The sequence below is a fragment of the Microtus pennsylvanicus genome, chromosome 3 (assembly GCF_037038515.1).
Source record: "Microtus pennsylvanicus isolate mMicPen1 chromosome 3, mMicPen1.hap1, whole genome shotgun sequence".
In the NCBI taxonomy this organism is placed as follows: Eukaryota; Metazoa; Chordata; class Mammalia; order Rodentia; family Cricetidae; genus Microtus; species Microtus pennsylvanicus.
Window position 1 is genome coordinate 88,873,753 of NC_134581.1, and position 21,010 is coordinate 88,894,762.

At 42.9% G+C, this 21,010-nt stretch overlaps 1 protein-coding gene and 1 non-coding gene across 7 annotated transcripts in view; both read right to left on the reverse strand.

Annotated features, from left to right (window-relative positions):
- Prdm10 (PR/SET domain 10) overlaps window positions 1-21,010 on the reverse strand; it is a 96,604-nt gene that overhangs the window by 16,125 nt on the left and 59,469 nt on the right. For 2 of the 6 annotated variants that reach the window (XR_012910048.1, XM_075966439.1), the window contains exons 10-16: window positions 19,589-19,718; window positions 18,520-18,774; window positions 12,748-13,095; window positions 10,273-10,428; window positions 3,776-3,955; window positions 2,460-2,570; window positions 860-1,060 (exon numbers count right to left, since the gene is read on the reverse strand). Coding sequence is in view for 5 of the 6 variants with exons in the window: in XM_075966439.1 (XP_075822554.1) it covers window positions 860-1,060; window positions 2,460-2,570; window positions 3,776-3,955; window positions 10,273-10,428; window positions 12,748-13,095; window positions 18,520-18,774; window positions 19,589-19,718 (1,381 nt within the window). In the remaining variant the exon portion in view is untranslated. The remainder of the gene's footprint in view (window positions 1-859; window positions 1,061-2,459; window positions 2,571-3,775; window positions 3,956-10,272; window positions 10,429-12,747; window positions 13,096-18,519; window positions 18,775-19,588; window positions 19,719-21,010) is intronic. The other 4 variants (XM_075966441.1, XM_075966440.1, XM_075966443.1 and 1 more) reach the window with 4 other exon arrangements.
- LOC142847470 (U1 spliceosomal RNA) lies at window positions 8,958-9,114 on the reverse strand. Its single transcript, XR_012910220.1, has one exon. It is a non-coding gene; the product is annotated as a U1 spliceosomal RNA (small nuclear RNA).

Consider the following 21,010-nt stretch of genomic DNA (forward strand, 5'->3'; position numbering starts at 1 on the left):
ATAAACAATTACTGCAGCTAAAGCAGGAAAAGAATAAGCTTAAGGCCAGCGTGGGCTAAACAGCAAGAACTTGTCTCAAAACAAAGCGAAAAGGACAATGATCAGAATTAGCCACTTTCCCATATGCAAATCCTCCAAAGGTTCTTAAAGCATTTATTGGTTGCCTATAAAATGTTGTCTGTTTGTTTCACCAGACACAATGGCTTCTGCACATAAGGTTCATCTCCTTGGGAAGTTGTAGCAGAAAAGATCAGTTGAGCCCAGGAGTTTGAGGCCAACCTGGGAAATACAGAAAGATCCTATCTCCTAAATTCAATAAAAAAAAAATCAAAGCAGCACAAACAACACTTGAGAAGCAACCACACTGTCAAAAGCAATACAAGGGTATAGGATGGGAGAAGAGGTGAAGAAAAAGAGGAAAAATAAAAACTAACATGATTCTATACCATCAAGAAGGATCCAAAAACCTCACACTTGTTCCCAGGCCCCATGAATGGCTGAAGCAATCAGTCACTCTTGGTCGACAGAAATGACCCCCTTTCAAGAACCATCTCAGGTCCTGAATAGTGACTACACAGGCTGAGCCTGTAAACTGTGAAGCAAGAACATTCAAATATAAGGCTCTGAGCAGGCCAAGGTAAAGGAAAGCAGCTTAGTGCTCAGACTAGTAAACAGCCGTAATGTGGAGGAGCCCACAACATTCCTACCCCCCTTTTTGTTTTGCTGTGGTCCCTGCTTTTATAGGTCTCCTAAAGCTCACCAATTCAGCAGCAGCCACGCAAGACCCCTGGATGAGAAGTATTTAGAACACTACTGGTGTAAAGTTCTGAGTCATCCTGGGTCAGAGCCTGCACCATACCTTGCTGCTATACTGCTTGGAACAGTGTGGGCAGCAGACAGGAGGGGTGGCAATGGTGCCAGTCAGCTGGGTGTGGGTGCTCAGCATAGGGTCGGGCTCTCCAGGGCCAGCAGGACGAAGTTTCCGAATGCTTGGTGGGAGTTCAGCTCCTGGGTGGTTCTTCAGAATATGGGCTTTGCGTTTGCTGGCACTCTTATAAACCTGCAGTGTAAATAGTTGACCATGAAAGCAAGGTATGAGTCCACTTTCTTGCTTAAAGTAAAATAAAAAAAATATATCATTCTAAGGAAAGGAGAAAAATGTATTGGTATAGCCCCAAATAAAACAATCAAGAAGCTACGGTATATGACAGGACATGCCTGTAATCTCAGCTCCTGAGAGACTGCAACAGGAGACTTCTGGCTGACTGCCATTTTGTACTATTCCATGAGTCTAAGGCCAGTATGAAGTAGAGTGAAATCCTGTCTTAGGATAAGAAGGGCTGCTAGGTATGATGGACCACACATGTAATCCCAGCTCTCAAGAGGCAAGGGCCAGCCTGAGCTATACAGCCAGACCCTGTCCTAAAAAGACCCAGAGTTATGCATGTGGGTATTATATTTTAGAATAAAGTGAATCTGATATGGATATGCTAGGTAATTTCCTTGAATTTCCTATATAAATCTAAAATAATAACTATAAAAATACCCTTTATCAAAAGTTTAACAGATAAAAAGCACACCCAGCAGCCTTTGTCTTTCTGTGTGGCTGCAACAGTACAAACAGACAATTCCACCACAAACCTTTTCACGCCCCACTCAACCTCCTAGGAAGCCCAGTCTATCACCTGTCTTATAAGCTGACATACTGTTTAACAGCTTGGAAATTTCAAATGAGTTCATATTCTAGGCTCTTGGTTAACTGTTCTCTATTGTGAATGTCACAGACAGAAGTGATAATAAGAAAACAAAGTCAGTAAATATCTTAGGGGAAAAAAACAGCTTACATTTCATCATTTTAATTAATTGGGGGGTTTTCAAGACAGGGTTTCTCTGTATAGCTTTGGTGTTTAATTAATTTTTTTGTAAAAAAATTATGTGTACACATGTATATCTGCATATGTGCATCTATAATTGCAGGTATCTGCAGAGTCCAAAAGAGGGTATCGGGTCCTCTGGAGCTGGAGTTACAGGCAGTTGTGAACCACCTGATGTGGATACTGGGAATTAAACTCAGGTCCTCTGGGATGGGAGAACAGCAAATGCTCTCAATCACTTAACCATCTCTCTAGTCCCTAAAATATTATTTTGTGTGTGTGTGTATGTATCTTCCTGTCTATAATTGCTTCATATTTGTACAGTACACATGGAAGAAAGGAGAGGGCATCAGATCCCTTAGAGTTGCAAAAGACTGAGCTACCCAACATAGATGAGGGAAACAGAATCCTTGGCAATAGTAGTAAGTGCTTCCTCTTAACCATGGAGCCATCTCTACAGCCCTTGGCTTTCAATAAGGCTACCTTTCAGCCTTTCCTGTCTAAATGAAAAACCCCATAGGCATTCCTCCATGAGGTGAGCTTCCACTATGGTAGCCCAACCAGGAGAGTATTATAAACTTTTACCTTATCACAATACTGACAGAAGTAATCGCGGTTGGGTTTTATGATGGGGAGGGTTAACTCGGGCACCTCTTCTATCTTCATGTCTGGATGCCTCTTTGATAAGTGATTCACCTGGAAAAGAGAGAAAAAGGCACACAGAGAGAGTACCATTACAATCAGAAATTAAACAAAAGCCTTTGGTAATGAGTGCTAAAAGTTAAAAATCTGAAGCAAGGGCTGTAGAGATAGGTTAAGAGCACTGGCAGCATTTCCAAAGGTCCTGAGTTCAATTCCCAGCAACCACATGGTGGCTCACAACCATCTATAATGAGATCTGGTGCCCTCTTCTGGCATGCAGAAATATATGCAGACAGAACACTGTATACATAATAAATAGATCTTACATGAATTTCCTAAAGAATTAATCTGATGTAAATCTGGCTTTTATTATTCAATTATCTTACTGAGACTGCTGAATGGATACAAAGTAAGGTTCTATATTTTAACTACTATGACCCTCTAACCACCTCGATATTCTGAATGAAATCTATGCCCTGGCAATGCTGAAGCAGGCATGGGCAGCCCGTATATAGAGGTTCTGTTGAACTTGTTCACATTGAGTTTCATGGTCTAAGTTGATGGGGACAACTGACCAGGTCTCTTCCTCAAGAGGGCACCAGATCTTATTACAGATGGCTATGAGCCACCTGTGGTTGCTGGGAATTAAACTCAAGACCTTTGAAAGAGCAGGCAGTGCTCTTAACCTCTGAGCCCTCTCTCCAGCCTCTGCAACTGCACTGGTACAGCTGAAAGCAGTGAAATATCCTGATGTTTCCCCTAATCTAGGACCACACTCCCTGCAGTAAAGGGAAGTTTCCTTACGATTGCTTCCTGAAAAAAGAAGGCACTGATAGGGAACAGTGGGAAGGAGATAAAGACCCTACCAGAAAGAATATTCGACTAATAAGAGAAGGGAAGTAAAATAAGACAAGACCAGGAAATCAAGGTAAAGAAAACCAGACTAATAACGAAAAGGGGTAGAGGTCGAGGGATGTAGTTCAGCAGCAGAGCACATGCTAAGTAGGTGCAAGGCCCCCGGGTTCCTAGCATCAAAAGGGGGAAAAGGAAGGGCATGGAAACTTTCAAATCATCCAAAAAGTGGTTCAGAAGGGAAAAGGGTGTCTGTCACAGAACGGAAAGAAGCTCAAATTGGAGGGACTGCTTTTCGTCTCCCCTAGCCACTAACTGATACACCCACAAATCTACTTTGTTAAGGTTCATTGCCACTGACAGGAAGGGTGGATCTGGAGGCAGGAATTTGCTCATCCAGCACTGACCAGCATGCCTCGTCTCCGGAAGCCCATCATGCACAAACGGCACTTGAACGTGAAGCTGTCGTAGTCCGAGGACGTGATGCGTGGTTTGAAGGTCTTGGAGCGGCTGATGCGGTCAGCTTTCTTGGCCTCCCTTTCAGGGTTATGCATCCTTTGCATGTGCTCCCGGAGTTTGTCTTTTCGCTATTTGGAGAAATTTTGTTAAAACAGTGTAGGAGCAAGGATAGAAAATTTTTAATTGAAGGGTAATTTTAAAAAAAAAATCAACACTGATTCCTGGGAAACCCATCAGACACACCAGTCAGGAAAGTAGGTAGGCTAACTGCAGATAACCTCCAAATCCAACCCCCAGTCTTATCCTCAGCTCTGTAGCAGACCACCTACTTCAACATCCTCTTCCTCTCTGCCCCCATCTCCAGTGAATCACACATATCTTCCCCTGCAAAGTTCCCTCCCCTCACCCAGACTTATGCCATTATCCCAGCCCCTAATTCCAGCAGGAATTCTCCAGGAAACCACCAAGTAAGCCTGCCAGAGCAGACCAGCAAAGCAGGTGGGCGAGCTTCATATCTTCACTCTCTGTCTTTTCTACACCAATTTCCCAGTCTCAGCCTCAGATCTGTAGCAGACCACCTGCTGTGACCCTCCACGTTCTCTGCCCTCGTTCCCAGGGAACTAAGCAGATCCTGGTAGAACACCCTGCTTTCCTCCCACCTGTGGCCCCCTCGGCTCCAACTTCTAGCCCATCTTATTCCTAAATGTCAGTCCCCAATATCTAGAAACACCCTCCCAACAGAGACAAGAGCAGATACCAGCACTTAGAATTACAATCTTCTGTAGTCAGAGGCTGCTCGTTTGTTTCCGGGTCGCCCAGACACAAAATAGTCACACTGAAACTATATTAATTGCAACACTGCTTGATCAATGACTCAAAGCATATTGCTAGTTAGCGCTTATATCTTAAATTAACTCATTTCTATTAATCTGTGTATCACCACGTGGTTGTAGCCTACCAGTAAGGTTCTGTCTGGCATCTGGTGTCTGTCTCCTGTGGAGGCTACATGACTTCTCCCTGTTTCTACCTACTCTCTCCTCCTCTGGCTGCTTGGAATTCCTGCCTTGCTCTATTCTGTGCTACAGTAGGCCCAAAGCAGCTTCTTTATTAACCAATGGTTTTCACAGCATACTGAGGGGAATCTCACATCACCTCCCCCTTTCTGTCAAAATAAAAAGGTTTTAACTTTAATATAACAAGATTACATACAACAAACCAGTTACCAAGCAAGAATTATAGTTACAATATTTATATCTACTTTATCTTTTATCATAACTAAGGAAACTATAACTGTAACTATCTGTTATTCAACTCCATCAAAGACTTCAGAAGGATTTAATATTACCTAAGTAAACAGGAAGTGCATTGTAAGCAACTTCCAAAACTCTAAAATTGGCACAGACAGCTTGCTGCCTGAACAGCTACCCAAAGTTCTTCTGTAATGTTGGGGCATTCATCTTCAGCCAACAGGCCCACAGTTTCTGACAGACTGTTCCATGAAGCAGAAAATTTGAAGATCTCTTATACCTTGTACTGGCAAAGTTCATCAGTTGCTTTCTTCTGTGTCCTGCAAAATGTATGGCAGTTGTCCTCTGTATGCTGTGAATGCCACTGGTTAATAAAAAAGCTACTTTGGGCCTACTGAAGCACAGAATAGGGCAAGGAAGAAATTCCAAGCAGATAGAGGAGGACAGAGTAGGTGGAGTCAAACAGAAGCCATGTAGCTGCCACAGGAGCCAGATGCCAGATGCCGGACAGAATCTTACCAGTAGGCCACAACCACGTGGCAATACACAGATGAATAAAAATGAGTTAATTTAAGATATAAGAGCTAGCTAGAGTCATTGGCCAAGCAGTATTGTAATTAATATACTTTCAGTGTTATTATTTTGGGTCTGGGCAGTCAGGAAACAAGCAAACAGCCTCCACCAACAATCTTCCTGAACCCACATGCAACTTAAGGAGAGAGATCAAGGGGATACAAATTGGAAAGGAAGAAGTCAAAGTATCTTTATTTACAGATGATATGATAGAATGCATAAATGACACTAAAAATCCTACTGGGAAGCTTCTACAACTAAAAATCACTTTCATCAAAGTGAGAATCCAAAACATCTCAGCAATGTAATTTCCGCACAGGCAATGGAATGACCTTTCCATTCCTCCACAACAGGAGCAATAACATTCACTCTTTGTTCTAACAGTCAAATTTACATAGAGTCAGTTCCACAAAATTACCTGCTAACAGACCACATAAAATTTTCTAAAAAAGACACCATTGATAACAAACAAATTTGGATGTCCCCAAAGATGGACATCACAAAAAAGATTGGTGAGGAGAATAGGTGAGTCCAGGATTCAGGAACATTTAGTAACTTTATCTAATGGTTTGGAATGTCAGGTGTTTCCCCCTTGGACACTGGCTCTTTCCTGGGTAGTGTCACCTGTTCCAGAGTACTGCTTTTTCAAGTTCTACCTGCCCTCTTGTGATTTTGATATACACACTATTATAGTCTTTGCCTATGGAATTTTCAACTATGTCTGCAAAAATTAGAAACCTCGTGGACATCACCCCTTCTCCTTTCTTCCTCTTGATGCTTCTTTGTGCAAAGGAATAAAGAATATGTAGCCATAAAGTACTGAGTTAATTTTTTTACCTTCAGATATTTGCTTGCCCTAGACATCCTATTCTGAGCCCTGAGGGGTTGGTACTCAAGGTTCCGGACAGGATGCATAAAGAAAAATTCAAATAGATCCATACTTATACCCTGCATGAAACTCAACTCCAAATGGATCAAAGACTTTGACATAAAATCTGATACACTGAACCTGACAGAAGAGAAAGTAGGGAATAGCCTTGAACTCATTGGCACAGGAAAAGACTTTCTGAACGGAACACCAATAGCATAGGCACTAAGAACAATAACTGAAAACAGAACCTCGTGGATCTGAAAAGCTTCTGTATGGCAATGGACACCACCATCTGGACAAAGGGGCAGCCTACACAGTAGGAAAAGATTTTACCAACTCTACTTCTGAAAAAAGGCTAAAATCCAAAATATATAAAGAACTCAAAAAGCTAGATATCAAGAAAACAACCCAATTTAAAAATGGGGTACAAATTCAAACAGAATTCTCAAAAGAGGAAATAGCTGAGAAACACTTAAAGAAATATTCAACATCCTTAGTTGTCAGGGATATACAAATCAAAACTACTTTGAGATTTCATCTTATATCCATCAGAATGGCTAAGATAAATAAAACTAATAGATAATTATGGATAGAAGGGGGGCTGGAATGAGAAGATCAAGTGAGGAGGGGAGGGGAGGGGAGAGAGGGCTAGGGGAGGGAATATGTGGAGAGACATAAACTTAAGGGTCATTAGTGGTATAGCATGAAAACCTAATATAGTAGAAGCTTTGTAAAATATATACATATGATGTGGAATTCCCCTCTGTATGCTATGAATATGTCCTATTACCATTGATTATTAAAGAAGCTGTTTGGCCAATAGCTTAGTAGAGTAAAGCCAGGTGGGAAATCCGAACAGAGATATAGAGAGAAAGTAGGTGGAGTCAGCAAGATGCCATGCAGCTGCCAAAGGACAAAGACGCTAGCTGCCAGCCAGAACCTTTACCGGTAAGCCACACCCTCATGGCAATAGACAGATTAATAGAAATGGGTTAATTTAAGATATAAGAGTTAGCTAGAAGCCGGGTGGTGGCACATGCCTTTAATCCCAACACTCAGGACACAGAGGCAGGCAGATCTCTGTGAGTTCGAGACCAGACTGGTCTACATGAGCTAGTTCCAGGACCAGCTCCAAAGCTACAGAGAAACCATGTCTTAAAAAACAAACAAAAAAAGAGTTAGCTAAAAATATGCCTAAGTATTGGCCAAACAGTGTTAATGATATAGTTTCTGTGTAATTATTTGGGTCAGGGCAACTGGAAAATGAAAGAGTAGTCTCCGCTTACATACATACACACACACACACACACACACACACACACACACACGTGTGTGTGTGTGTGTGTGTATGTATATATATGAAGATCTAAATGAAATCGCCAAATAACAAAGGAAACAGAGCCCCAACTAGACATTTTGTTATCAAATAAAGTTTCCAGTATCAGGATTAGGTTACATCTAATTGACTTGTTGGCCAAAGGGGTCCCATGAGAATCCCCAACAACCCAGGCTGTTGCTAAGACTAGAGGTTGCTCTCTACAAACTGACAAGGCCCCATTGCTGAAGACAATACCTACACAACCCCTCAAACACAGTGAAGCCGAGCTGGTGCCTATAAAGAGCCTTCACCCCTACATGCTAGTGCCTTTGGTACAGGAAGGTTCTCTGCACACTATCAAAAGAAAATATAAACACCAGCCCAGTCACAAACCCTTTGTCTACAATGATGTCCTGCTTGCAAGATGTGCTTGTGTAATGGTAGCACAATATTTGTGTGAGTAATCAAACAATATCTGATTTGACTTAAGGCCCACTCCAAATGAGATCGAACCCATACTTGATACTACTTGAGTGACCAAGAACTTGACACTAGATAGTCCAGGGACCTAGGGTAAAACCAAACACTACTGTTAAAAAAAAAGCAATAAATGATATTCTGCTATCCTCATAGATGAGCACCATGATGATGATGGCTGACATCATCAGAGAAGCTGCCTCCTGCAGCAGATGGGGACAAGCATAGAGACCCACAGTCAGACGTTATACAGAGAATAAGAGGCCTTGGAACACTTGGGCCTAAACAGGGTGTCTCCATCAAATCCCTCCTCTCAGGGCTCAAGAAACCTTGTGTGCAGAAGAGGAGGCACTAAAGGCACAGGAGCCAGAGGGGATGGAGGACACTAAGGAAATGATGCCCTCTAAGTCAACAGGATTGATGCACATTTGAACTCACAGAGACTGAGGCAACACATACAGGGCTTGCATGGGTCTGCATCAGATGGGGTCCTAGAGCTGAAAAAAGAACATGCCCCATCCCTAAGCTAGAAGCTAACTTCAGTTGATAACCACTTGCAAATAAAAAATTACACTTTCTTCGAGGAAGTCTCACTGGGTAAGTAAACTACTCTTTTTTTTTATTTATTTATTTTTACTTTACTCAATGGGAGAGCATGAACACAATCCCCCATTACTACAAATTCTGCAGTCAAGTTTGCTGGGAAATCACAGGGGTCAGCTCATCTCCAGTGCAATGGATAAGCTTCGCCCTGGGAAAGCCATCTTCGTGATCATGGTATCTCCCCTGCCAGATAAACAAACCATCTTAAAGGTAGGCTGCATGCCCAGGAGCTTTTTGAGACAGGGTCTCCCTACTGTATACCCAGGCTGGTCCTTAATTTGCTACATAGTCTAAGCTGACCTCAACCTCATGGCAATTCCCCTGTATCAGCTTCCCAAGCACTGAGGTTTCAGGTAGATGCCTCCATACACAGCTCATAGTGGAATTCTTCAGCCATTTCAAACATGATGATATACTGTAAGCCATCAAAATAAATTCCATAATTGATCTATAAGGGATGTACCACAAAGCTTAAGCTTTTTCTCTTCAATGTTCACATTCCATATGAACATACCTCTTACTTGTCCCCTCCCAATAATCCCCAGTTTCTTTCAACTTAATTAATTTTATTGATCATTAGTATGGCAAGGACATTCAAGTACCACAAGCACACTTGAAGGGCAAAGGACAACTCTTAGGGGTAGGTTCTCCCTTCTACTGTGGGATTCAGATACGGAACTCAGATTCTCAGGTTCGTGTGGCAAGTGCCTCTACCCACTGAACAATCTCACTGGCCCTCTTCCCAGCAGCTATAACAAGTTAGCCTAGCCATGTTTAGCAACGCCTCCCAACAACCAAATACCTCCAAGTTTCCTGCATACTTCCCCTTCGTTTCTTCTTAATTCTAGGCAGATTACTGGTTTGGGTTTCATTTTGTTTTCTTTTGTGTTCACTATGTAGCACAAACTGGCTTGCCATTTACTATATAGCTTAGGCTAGCCAAAAATTCAAGCTCCTTCTGCCTCTGCCTCCTCAAGACTGCGATTCCATGCCAAACTACTTACGTCTTATTGAGTCCTTGAAATCACTGCATTCTCCAGAGCAGTCTAATCCCTCTGCTCCGTCCCCTCAGACATCTTTATGTTTCCCATCTCTGCTGAAGAAGATCTTGCTTAGGTGACTTACCTGCAGGTTCTCATCTGATAAAAAGTCAACAACAACAACAACAGCAGCAACCTCTTGATTTAATTAGTACATAAGTAAACTGGTCTCTTAGGCCTCCGTCAATAACAATCTCGTTCTACTATCCATTACTTAGAGCATGTGCACAAAGCCATGAAACAAGCAGGTGTCTGTCCTTAGCCTGACTTAATCCTAGGCTGGACAGTTTCCTCTGGCTGCAGGTTGGCGTCCTACCTTAAATTGTTTCCCACAGGTGGAACACAGGAAGTCCTTGCGGTCGGAATGCCGGAGCATGTGCAGTCTCAGCTTGTCAGGGCGACAGAAGGCCTTGTCACACTCAGTACACTGGTAGATCTTTTCAGAGTGGAAGCTGCGCACGTGCTTTTTCACCTGGCAGTAAAGACCAGGGGACGCTCAGGCCAAAAGAAAGAACCAGAGGTGGCTATGACGCTAGAGGGCACCAACACACCACTGAGGACTTTGAGGAGCCTGGTTATCATCAAGGGATGATGCATTCAGTAACACAGGCTGTGCTTGTCACAAAGAAACAGCACAGGCCAGAGTCCTAGAAATCTGAACCTCCCAGGTAACTCATAGAAAGAAAGAGCACCGCCTCGATCTCTTGTACAATTTTCTTTCCTTTTTAAGAAGGCTAAATAAAACATAAAGTTGCTTTGGATTTTAATGAATCTTGCTAAATATTACCTATAAGAAAACAAAAGTCATTTGTCCTCATTTTTGTTTCTACATATGTAGAGGTAATTCTGCATCATTAATAGCTGACCCTTTCATGTCTTCCTATAAAATCAGGTCTGGGATACAGCTCTGTATAACACAGCTGCCTGTAGCCACATGCACTCGAGGCCCTAGATTTGGTCTCAGCACTGGAAGAAACGAGTCAGGTTCTAAAGAACAAAAGACAGGGATCAGATACATTGGCAATACTATGTGTTCATTATATGGACTGATTTCCTTCCTCCTCAGCTGGGCCATAGACACTTCGCTTTCAGCTAATCGGACAGTTTTACCCTGGATTCAACTCCAGGACTTCAGTTGGGGTGGAGGGTAGAGAAGGACTCAGGTTCTGAACTCTCTCAGCTATAAATAATGCATGAAAAGGCTTTGGGAAGGGATACAGCTCAATAGTATAATGTGTGCTTAACATGGAGGATGCTTTGAATCCAAGAGCCAGCACTGTGTGGGTGGGGGTGGGGGTGATGGTAAGTAAGCTATAGACAGTTTAGTAGAAAATCTACTGAACTGTTCCTTTAAAGCACTTGGCTTCCCCAACATCAGAGTTCCTTATCCATTGCATTATGCCTCAACAACTTTCTAACTATGTGGAGAAAAACTTCTCAAGACTCTCATTGTTAGAAGAAACACGATTAGGCCAGGTCGCTGGTGGTGCTGGCCTTTAATCCCAGCACTTGGGAGGCAGAGGCAGGTGGATCTCTCTGAGTTCAAGGCCAGCCCGGTCTTCAGAGCTAGTTCCAGGACAGGCACCAAAGCTACAGAGAAACCTTGTCTTGAAAAAACAAACAAACAAACAAAAAAACAACAACAAAAAAGATCTATGATTAAATCACAGTTCTTTTGCTTTTGTAATTTCTAAAAAATATTTTATGAGATATTATGATTTAATTATTTACTGAATATAAAAATATTTTTACTCAAAATTAATTTTTGCCCCAGTACTACAGAAAAGATAGTGCTTGACATGACAGCATCTTATATGCCAACTCTCTTTGTTTCTTTTCAAGAGATATAACCTTAGTAAAGTAAAACAGAAAACCAGAATGGTAGAGAGATGCTTCCCATCCAGATATAAAGAAATACGTTCTAAAGATTCTATGTTGTTTTATGAGTAATGGATATTTGACAAAGATTCTTAAAAAGACTTTTTAAAAATAATAACCAGATTTGGTGTTTCCAAGATTTTTTTCTTACATTTATCTTTAGTGCATGTGCACTACGATGAACATCTGGATATCACAGGACAATTTGCAGGGGAAGTTCTGTTATGATTCGGCCACAGCATGGCTGACACTTCCAGGTTCTAGGGCCACGCATGTGCGGACAAAAACTCAGGCAGAAGTGCCTAATGGCCCCGGGGATCTTAAAGGATCCCACATGTGCGTCTTGGTGGCACCATCTACATATGACGCAGCTGTGTGAGCCCTTGCGCACGTCTGTGAGCTCCATCATCTGCGTATGTATGCATGTCCCTCTGCGCATGTCTTTAAAAGTTGGACGAGCCATCTTCAGCTCTCTCTCTGCACAGCGACCCACCTCACCAGATCTGTATACGCCCCCCTAATAAACTCCTAAGCAAGTTTGCTGCATGTTCTATGTTTCCTTCTCACTCACGCCAAGTAATTTCAGGTTCTCATGTGGGCTCCAGGGATTGAACTCGGATCGTTGGGCTTGATAGTAAGCAGCTTTACCCCCTTGGCTATTTTGCCAGCCCAGAGCTCATGTTTATTATTATAAACATAACTTAAGAATTTAAACAACACTGTTCCTGAGAGCCAAGGAAAAAAAATACTCTGTATGTGAAAAGTAGTTTGAAAACTATTGCAGAGATACTTCAAAAATTAAAAAAAAAAAAAGATGAAAATATAGGTGCTGAATGGTCTCGGTTTTCCAAAAATTGAAGTTTCTTTTACAAAAAAATGGAAGCAGACAGGAATCTCAGGCGCACACACTCACCTGGATAAAATCTGGGAACCGTTTCTTACAGGTTGGGCAGGTGAAGTAGCCATCATTGATATGAATGGCCACATGATCTTTCAACAAATCAAGGCGGTCAAAGGATTCTGGGCAAAAAATGCAAGAGTAAGTCTTCTGGTCAGAATGGAGCTTCATGTGGCTCTCCAAGGAGGCGCTGCTGATAAAGCCCTTGTTACAGAGATCACAGGTCAACGGGCAGTTCCCCTCCCGCCCGTGGAAGCGCAAGTGCTGGTCCAGTTTGTCCTTCTCCCGGAAGGCTTTCCCACACTGCAGACATTTAAAAGGCCGGAAGGATTTCCGGATAAACAGATGCTGAAGAGCTGCATTCTGAAAGACACAAACAGGACCGTATGGTGAGGCCTAAGGGTGAGAGCCACAATCAGACTTACACAAAAGGAGACTGACTGCTGAGAGCCCTTCAGGCTGAAGCTACCATTTGGGGTTTCACTTTATATCTATATGTGATATACGTACATTTCAAAGCTTTTTTTTTTTTTTTTTTAAGACAGGGTCTCTCTATATAGTTCTGGCTGTCCTGGAACTCACAAAGATCCCATGCCTCTGCATCATCCCAAGTGCTAGGATTAAAGGCGTGTGCCACTACACCCTGCTCAAAACCTGTTTTCAACAGAAAACTAAAAGAAAGAAAACAAACATAGAACAAACAAAAATTGGAGATTTGAAAGAAAAAACTTGGGTAAATCATACATGTGTGAATGAGACTAGAATATGTCAGTTAAAAGTCCTTGATGAAGGAATCTGAAACATTTCACAAAATAACAGGAACTGAAGGGCACTTAGACCTTCCGGAGGGTTGTGGGGGAGGCAGAGAAAGACAAAGATAAGGGGTTTCTTTGAGCATAAAAAATTAAATCAGTGGATTTTATGCAACGTAAATTACTAATATCAATGTAAGAAAATAAGCTGAAAGGGAAATGAAGATTTATGTGAATGTATTTGTTTGTGGGGCATGACATAAACATACCATAAATGGGAGATATATATATATATATATATTTCAGATCTTTTTTTTTTTTTTTTTTAAATATGTATTTATTTATTATGTATACAATATTCTGTCTGTGTGTATGCCTGCAGGCCAGAAGAGGGCATCAGACCCCATTACAGATGGTTGTGAGCCACCATGTGGTTGCTGGGAATTGAACTCAGGACCTTTGGAAGAGCAGGCAATGCTCTTAACCTCTGAGCCATCTCTCCAGCCCATATATTTCAGATCTTACAGAGGACTAGTTCCCACGGTAGTTGGTCAGTTCTAGCTAGAGTGCCGCCTACCAAAGCTATGCTCCCTGCTGTGCTTCCAGTCTAAACAGGTCAATCTAGGTTTTCCTTTTCAGAACAAATTGCCCTTCTAGGGCTGGTTAGCTGTCTTGCGAATCCATGCAACTGTCAGAGGGACTCGTGGCCAGAAAAGATAGATCTCCCTGGAATCTGTCACAGCTGCTAGACTAATAGCTGGCGCTCCACTGAGAGCAAATCCCTACAGAAACCTTTCACACAGAGAATACAGAATCAATAGTTATTTGTGCCACAAGGAAGATTCATTCCTATGTTCCTCAGAGCGAGGAGGCAGAGGTCTAGATGGCTTTACAGTGGGGAGCCCTTCAGATCACACCTGTAACGGGTGCTCCTGGGCAGCTTTAAGGAAGAGTCACTGAAAGATTAATGGGGGAAGCAAAATGTTTATTTTTGATTCACGGAAATTTCTGAGCATGGTGCAGTTCACATAACAGGAAACTGTCTTTCCAGGCTTCACTAACAAGGTAGGAGAGGCATTTTAAGGTGCATCTAGTCACTTGCGAGGTGAATGACAATTCTGTTGTCTGCCTAAATTGACGGAGGCTTCTTGAAGCATGGGAGTAGAGCCCCACATTTTATCCTTTTTTGTGTTTAGAAACCTTTATAAACTACTTAGTCACAGGAAGTCTCACATATTGGCTTGAAAATTAATACAATATACTTCAGATAAAGCTCTAGAGTTATTCCTAGGTCCTTTCCTACAGCATCCACGAAGATCCTGAAGAACAGATCTTTCATGAATCAGCCACAGTTGCTTTCATTTCCTTAAGCTGCTTGGCAGCAATCTAATCTTTTCACTTTATCCTGACACACTCTTGGCAAGGTTCTTCCTGTTTTCCTCTACTCTCAGAATGCTATGGCGAGACGCCAGGTAAACAGATGCTCTTCTCAAGCTGGCTGAAGATGCAGGATCTGGAGCAGGTCTACCATATGAAAATCTCTTCCCTTGATCAGGCCGCGGTCAGGTTACCAAAGAAGGCCACGGTCAGGTTACCAAAGACAGACCTGCTGCACAATAGTGGGTGTTCCCACAGGGGACTCCATTTTTCCTGGTGCCAAATCCAGAGTTCAGCTTCACTTTGCTCCGTTATGCTCCCCAGTCTCCTGTCACTTCTGATTAGCATGAGAGCCTACAGGCATCTGATTTGAATGGAGCAGCCACCTGGCTCTCCTTCCTTGGTTCCATCGCAACCATTATCATCTGGTCGCTTCCACAGAGCCCTGCACACTGTCTGAGTGCTTGAGATCTGGCCTGCTTCTAGAAGAGCTAATGGCACTCATGTTACAGGGCAGTGAAAGTGCTGGGCTACCCCCACCTTTGACCCACTTACAGGCTGGCGCTGCTCTATGGTAGTTTCCCTGGTACACAACGGGCTACCCCCACCCTTGACCTACTTGCAGGCTGATTCTGCTCTAAGGTAGCTCTTTCGTGCATAGCCACACCTGGGCCACTTCTGGAAGAAACCATCTCAAACAGGGAGGCTGCACATAGATGCACTATGAATCTTCTAATCCCTGAGCTCTGTTAGTCAGTGTTACCATACCTTACAGTACATTAGCTGCTCAAATAATGTTAAAACAGTATCTTCCTTCTAGCTCGGCTACGTGACAGTGAATTCTGAGAGAAGATTCTTCATTTGTACAATGGTTCTAATGTGTGAAATGAATAGCTGAGCAAAGTCACACTATTGATTCATTTTCATATTATTTTGATCCTGAGACTAAAGACAATGAATCAGCTTGTTTGTTGGGTTTTGACTATGTGAAAAAAAAAAAGCAAAAAAAACAAATAATTCTTCAGTTTATCATGCAACCAGCTTTCAAAACCTTTGGTGGACTAACCCTGCCCAACACACCCCACTCTCCACTCTCCTTCACCTGACACCCACACCAGAGTCGAGATACTGCTTGCACTTGTCCCATAAGGGCACCAAGCACATCTTGTGCCTGGGCCTCTGATCCTATGGTTGATTTCCTATGGAGTTATCTACCTTCCATAGGAAGTTTTCCAAGGGCCTGTCTCCTCCTATCTACAAATTCTTTCCTGACTTCCCCATATTTGGCCCTTTATTCTTCTCATTTCCCAGTACAGTCATGGAGTGCACTTGTATATTTGACACAGAAATGCGAAGAGCCCTCTGTGAACGCTGGCTCCTTGTTAGCCTACAAACCCCTAGAGGCCCAAGCTATGTTGGTTGCCCAGATACTGCTGAACATGCAGCCCGGGTCCAGCACCACGACAAAGATCACTGAAATTGTTTCACAGCTGGAAGGGGCCATGGAGATCACTTAGTCCTAGTCTTCATTTGCACAGGAAGACTGCAGCCCACAATTTACTCATTCGTCTATTTGCAAATAAATTCTCATTATTCATTAATTTGCATTTAGAGAGGCATCCAAATTGTGTTTTCCATCTGGATTTAGTAAGTACAGGATGCAAAGAACAGCAGGTCAACAAACACTTAAATAACATTCTGTTACGTGAAACACAGGAAACAAACCTACCTGCAGCTCCAACTGAGCAGGCAGCATTAGAGGAGAGAAAAATAGTTACATTACCAATTGGATTGGAAGACTTCCCTTCAGTTGGTCATTACCAATCTGGGTAAAAAGATGGAAAAATATACAGCCCTACTTTTTAGAATGTATGAGGGGAAAAATCAAGACAGATCAACTAATATTAACCTCCAAAGGCTTCACACATGTGGCTTTTGCTTTGATGTAAAGAAACTTGTGCTGGAACCAGTACCCCGTCTCTTGAGAACCAAACAGCTTTCCTATGCTTGCACATCCCCAGCTTGACTACTCTGGAAGCTTTTCTTCTTTTTCCCTTCAAAACAATTAAATGGAGCAAGCATTTTCCCTCAGCTTGGTAAGGCATCAGAATTACCACAGGACAATTGACGGTAGCTGGCCAAGAGGACTAGTGCAAACTGGGAAGTAACGTATAGTGATGAATAAGAAGACACAATTTCTGTCTTTGGTCACACAATTTCTCTTCAAGGCCTATATTTATGAATGTTTGAAATTATATATAGAGAGACAAAAGTTAGATGTATTTCAATTACCATTCGTTCACACGATTTTTCTTTCTTTATGAAATTCTTGAAGTTATACAGAATGAGCTGAGAATTGTATATATTTCAATTCTAGGACCCTCATAAAGGAAATTTAAACAGTTTTCAGAGCCCTTTGAGGCTATCATGTGACTAAGAATGTCTAAATATACTATTAAATGAAACACACTTCCGGGGTCCCTTCTAGCCTACAGGAAAGAAGCAGACCAAAAGAGGGAACAGACCCAGTCTCTCTCGTTCACAGCAAGACTGCAGCCAGAAGTCGCTATCCCTGTCTCCGAGGAGCACCTTCAATGCCTTGACTAATCATCGTTAGAAAGAAAGGAAGAAAAGACCAGAACAAACCGAAGCTAGTCATCATCCATCTAGAAAATCTAAAGTTTTACATGTCTCTTTTATGTACAAGACAAGCATCTACAAATCTTTTTACACACTAGCTGCCACAAACACAGGTTTATATCATTGTTTGTTGTTGACATAGACATCACACCAAACCATACTGCTTCCTATACACACCCACTGCAGTTCCTAACTCAGGCTCAAATGCAACCCACAAAATAATAATAATAATAAAGCAGGTCAGAAATGGAAGGCAATGGACCTCTGCAGCACAGTCTAAAGACGAGACACAGGCCTCACAGCTGACACACTGACCAGCTCCCAAACGTGCTGCTCTGTTTTAAGCTGTGCCTGGTGTGTGCCCTGAACCTGACACTTGCTGGTCTCCCTCAGAAACCACAAATAACTACATCTAGTTACCCATAATTTCCTTGAGAGTTACGATTAGACAGAGATGAAGATGGTTGAAAATACTAATATTTTAGGTTGGGAAATACAGCTCAGGGGAAGAACCCCTGTTTAGCCTGTGTAAGGCCTTTGGTTCAACCTATAGCACGAGAAGAAAGAAAGAAAGAAAGAAAGAAAGAAAGAAAGAAAGAAAGAAAGAAAGAAAGAAAGAAGGAAGGAAGGAAGGAAGGAAGGAAGGAAGGAAGGAAGGAAGGAAGAAGGAAAGAAGGAAGTTAAGTAAAATAGAAATAATTATGGTAGTTAAATATACTTAAGTACCTGTTTTGAAATTTTGAGTTCAGAAATACAGGGAGCTCTCCTATTTAAGTATACTAGTCTATGAGCCGCCCAAATGCAGGCCTCTGTGTGTCACAGCTATGTTGGCTGACTCTAGGACAGCCATGTCAGCTTGCCATAAACAGAAACACTGAGAAAAGCACTTTTGCAAAATAAGGCAATATAAAGAGCATTTAGAAGGCTAGACACAAGATTTCAAAGGGAATGGTCAACAAAAGCCTTGAGAGAGCTGGCCAAGAGGAGGAGGGTGACCAGCCAGCCAGAGACTGTGTACTTGCCCACTTACTCGGATGCGTTTGGCCCTGCGCATGTCATCCGCTGTCAAAGTGGTCTGGACAGGCAGTACAGTCTCTTCTTGCTGTGGCTGCAGGTGCAAGGTGTGCGTTTCTGGTTCCTGCTCCAGAGAAGATGGGGTTTCCTGCGGCAGCTGGGGGATTGGGATAGATGCTTGTTCTGGTTGATCTAGTCCGTTCAGGGCAGCTGGCTCAGCCTCATCGAACTGCTCCTTTGTGGGGAAATGCAGCAAGTCCTGAATTTTGCAAACACCAGGAATTACCTCCCTATCTACATAAAGATCAGCAATACAGGGACTATTGGCTCAAATTCAAAATCATTGCTATTTATTTACTTAAGAGATAGGGTCTTGCTACATTTCTAGGCTGGCCAAAACCTCCTAGGCTGAAACAGTCCTCCTGCCTCAGCTTCATGAGCAGCTAGGACTATAGAATATGCCGCCTAGCCCAGCTACAACTTTTAAAAAAAACTGATTAGCATTATGATGCAGAAAATAATACTCTCCCTCTGAGATAATTTGTTTTGACTATCTAAATAAGTGAGTGCCGAATGCAAAATGGTAAGGCATCTCTGGTCCCAGAACAAAAAAACTGACACACTCTTTCTAGAATATCAGTCACTCTAACAGGTTAAGTTAAGTAAGTAAAGCCGTCCCAGAACACATCCAGTCAATTTCAAATCTTTAGGACAGCAAAGTTAAATCTGTATTATAAGCAACACTTGAAAATACTGTTTTTAGACCAGGCAGTGGTGGCGCACGCCTTTAATCCCAGCACTCAGGAAGCAGAGACAGGCGGATCTCTGTGGGTTTGAGGCCAGCCTAATCTACAAAGCAAATTCCAGGACAGCCATGGCTACACAGAAAAACCCTGTCTCAAAACAAACAAACAACCCCCAACAACAATAAAAATTCCACTGTTCCAATCCTACTTTAGTTAACAGGACAGCACTCTAAGACAGGATTGTAAACACCAGAAAGGTACTCTATCTAGGCACAATGAGGACTCCCCAAGCAAGCGTCTACAGAGGAGCCCTGGGACCCCCAGTACCTGTGTCCCGTCGTCACTCTTTTCCCCATTTTCACTGGTGATTTCCAAGCGGATAAATTTTGGGGGACGCCCGGGCCGCCGACCTGGGCCAAATCTCCTCTTGCCTCGACCCCGTCCTCTGCCTCTTGTTCTGGGGACAAGAGACTGGGTTACATCAGCACCACATGGCACCCTACAGCATCACTCCCTAGGTTGGTCTTAGTTCTTCTCACTGTATCACTTCCTCTGGTTCTTTTTTATGATGGAAACCACTGTTTTGCTAATGTGCGCTCCTGACATTTCTCATCTTTTCTCTACAAACCAGAGATGTCTTAAAAATTTGGGAGAAAATAAGGGCTAAAAAAAAGCTGACAACATTTTGCTTTTGAAAGGAGGTGAGAGACGCAAACAGGACAGGGCATGCTTGTCCTACAGCTGGCTCCCAGAATTCAGTCCAGTCTTCTCTTTCTCCTTTGCTTCGGCTCCTATTCATTCCCAGAAATGTGGCTAAATTCAAATAACAGTCCTGTTTTCCACAGCTTTCTAGATAGTCAAAACAAATTCCTAATTCAACTGTTCTTGAACAAGCCAACAACAAATTTAAAAAGTCCCCTAGCCGGGCACCTTTAATCCTAGAATTCAGGAGGCAGAGGCAGGTGGATCTCTGTGATTTTGAGGCCAGCCTGGTCTACAGGGCCAGTTCCAGGACAGCCAGGGCTACACAAAGAAACCCTGTTTCGAAAAACGAACAAAAAAAAAGTCCCCTGTAACTGAGTCCCAATAGGCAAAGGGTCCCTATCAGATGAGCCTCCTGGGCTGGGGATGGAGTTTAGTTGCAGAGTGCTTGTCTAGCACACCCAGGACTGCATATGCCAGATATGAATACACACTTGTAATTCCAACACTCAAGAAGTGGAAGCAGGAGGATCGGAAATTCAAGATCACCCCCAGTCACATAATAAGTTCAAAGCCAGCCTGGACCACATCAAACTGTATCTCAAAACAATGAGAGGAGGGAGAAGGGGAGAGAAGGGGAGGGAAGGGGAGGGAGAGGGAGAGGGAGAGGGAGAGGGAGAGGGAGGGAGGGAGAGAGAGAGAGAGAGAGAGAGAGAGAGAGAGAGAGAGAGAGAGAGAGAGAGAGAGAGAGATTGGATTGTAGCCAGCAGCAGAGCGCTTGCTCAACATGTGTGAGGCCCTAGTTGAGGCAAGGAGTGGGGCAAGTGGAATCAAAAAGAGCATTATAAACTTATTTTGGAAGATATGTGTGCTGGCTCACCCCAACTGTCAACCTGAGCACACCTTTGTTGTGTGTGTGACTGTTTCCAGAGAGCACCATCCTCCACAGTGGGGGTCTCAATGCTCTACAAAGGAGAAAGTCACTAGGACGGGCGTCCTCTCACTGCTGTTTGGCACTGGGAGGTGAACAGCTCTGCTCTGTCGTGC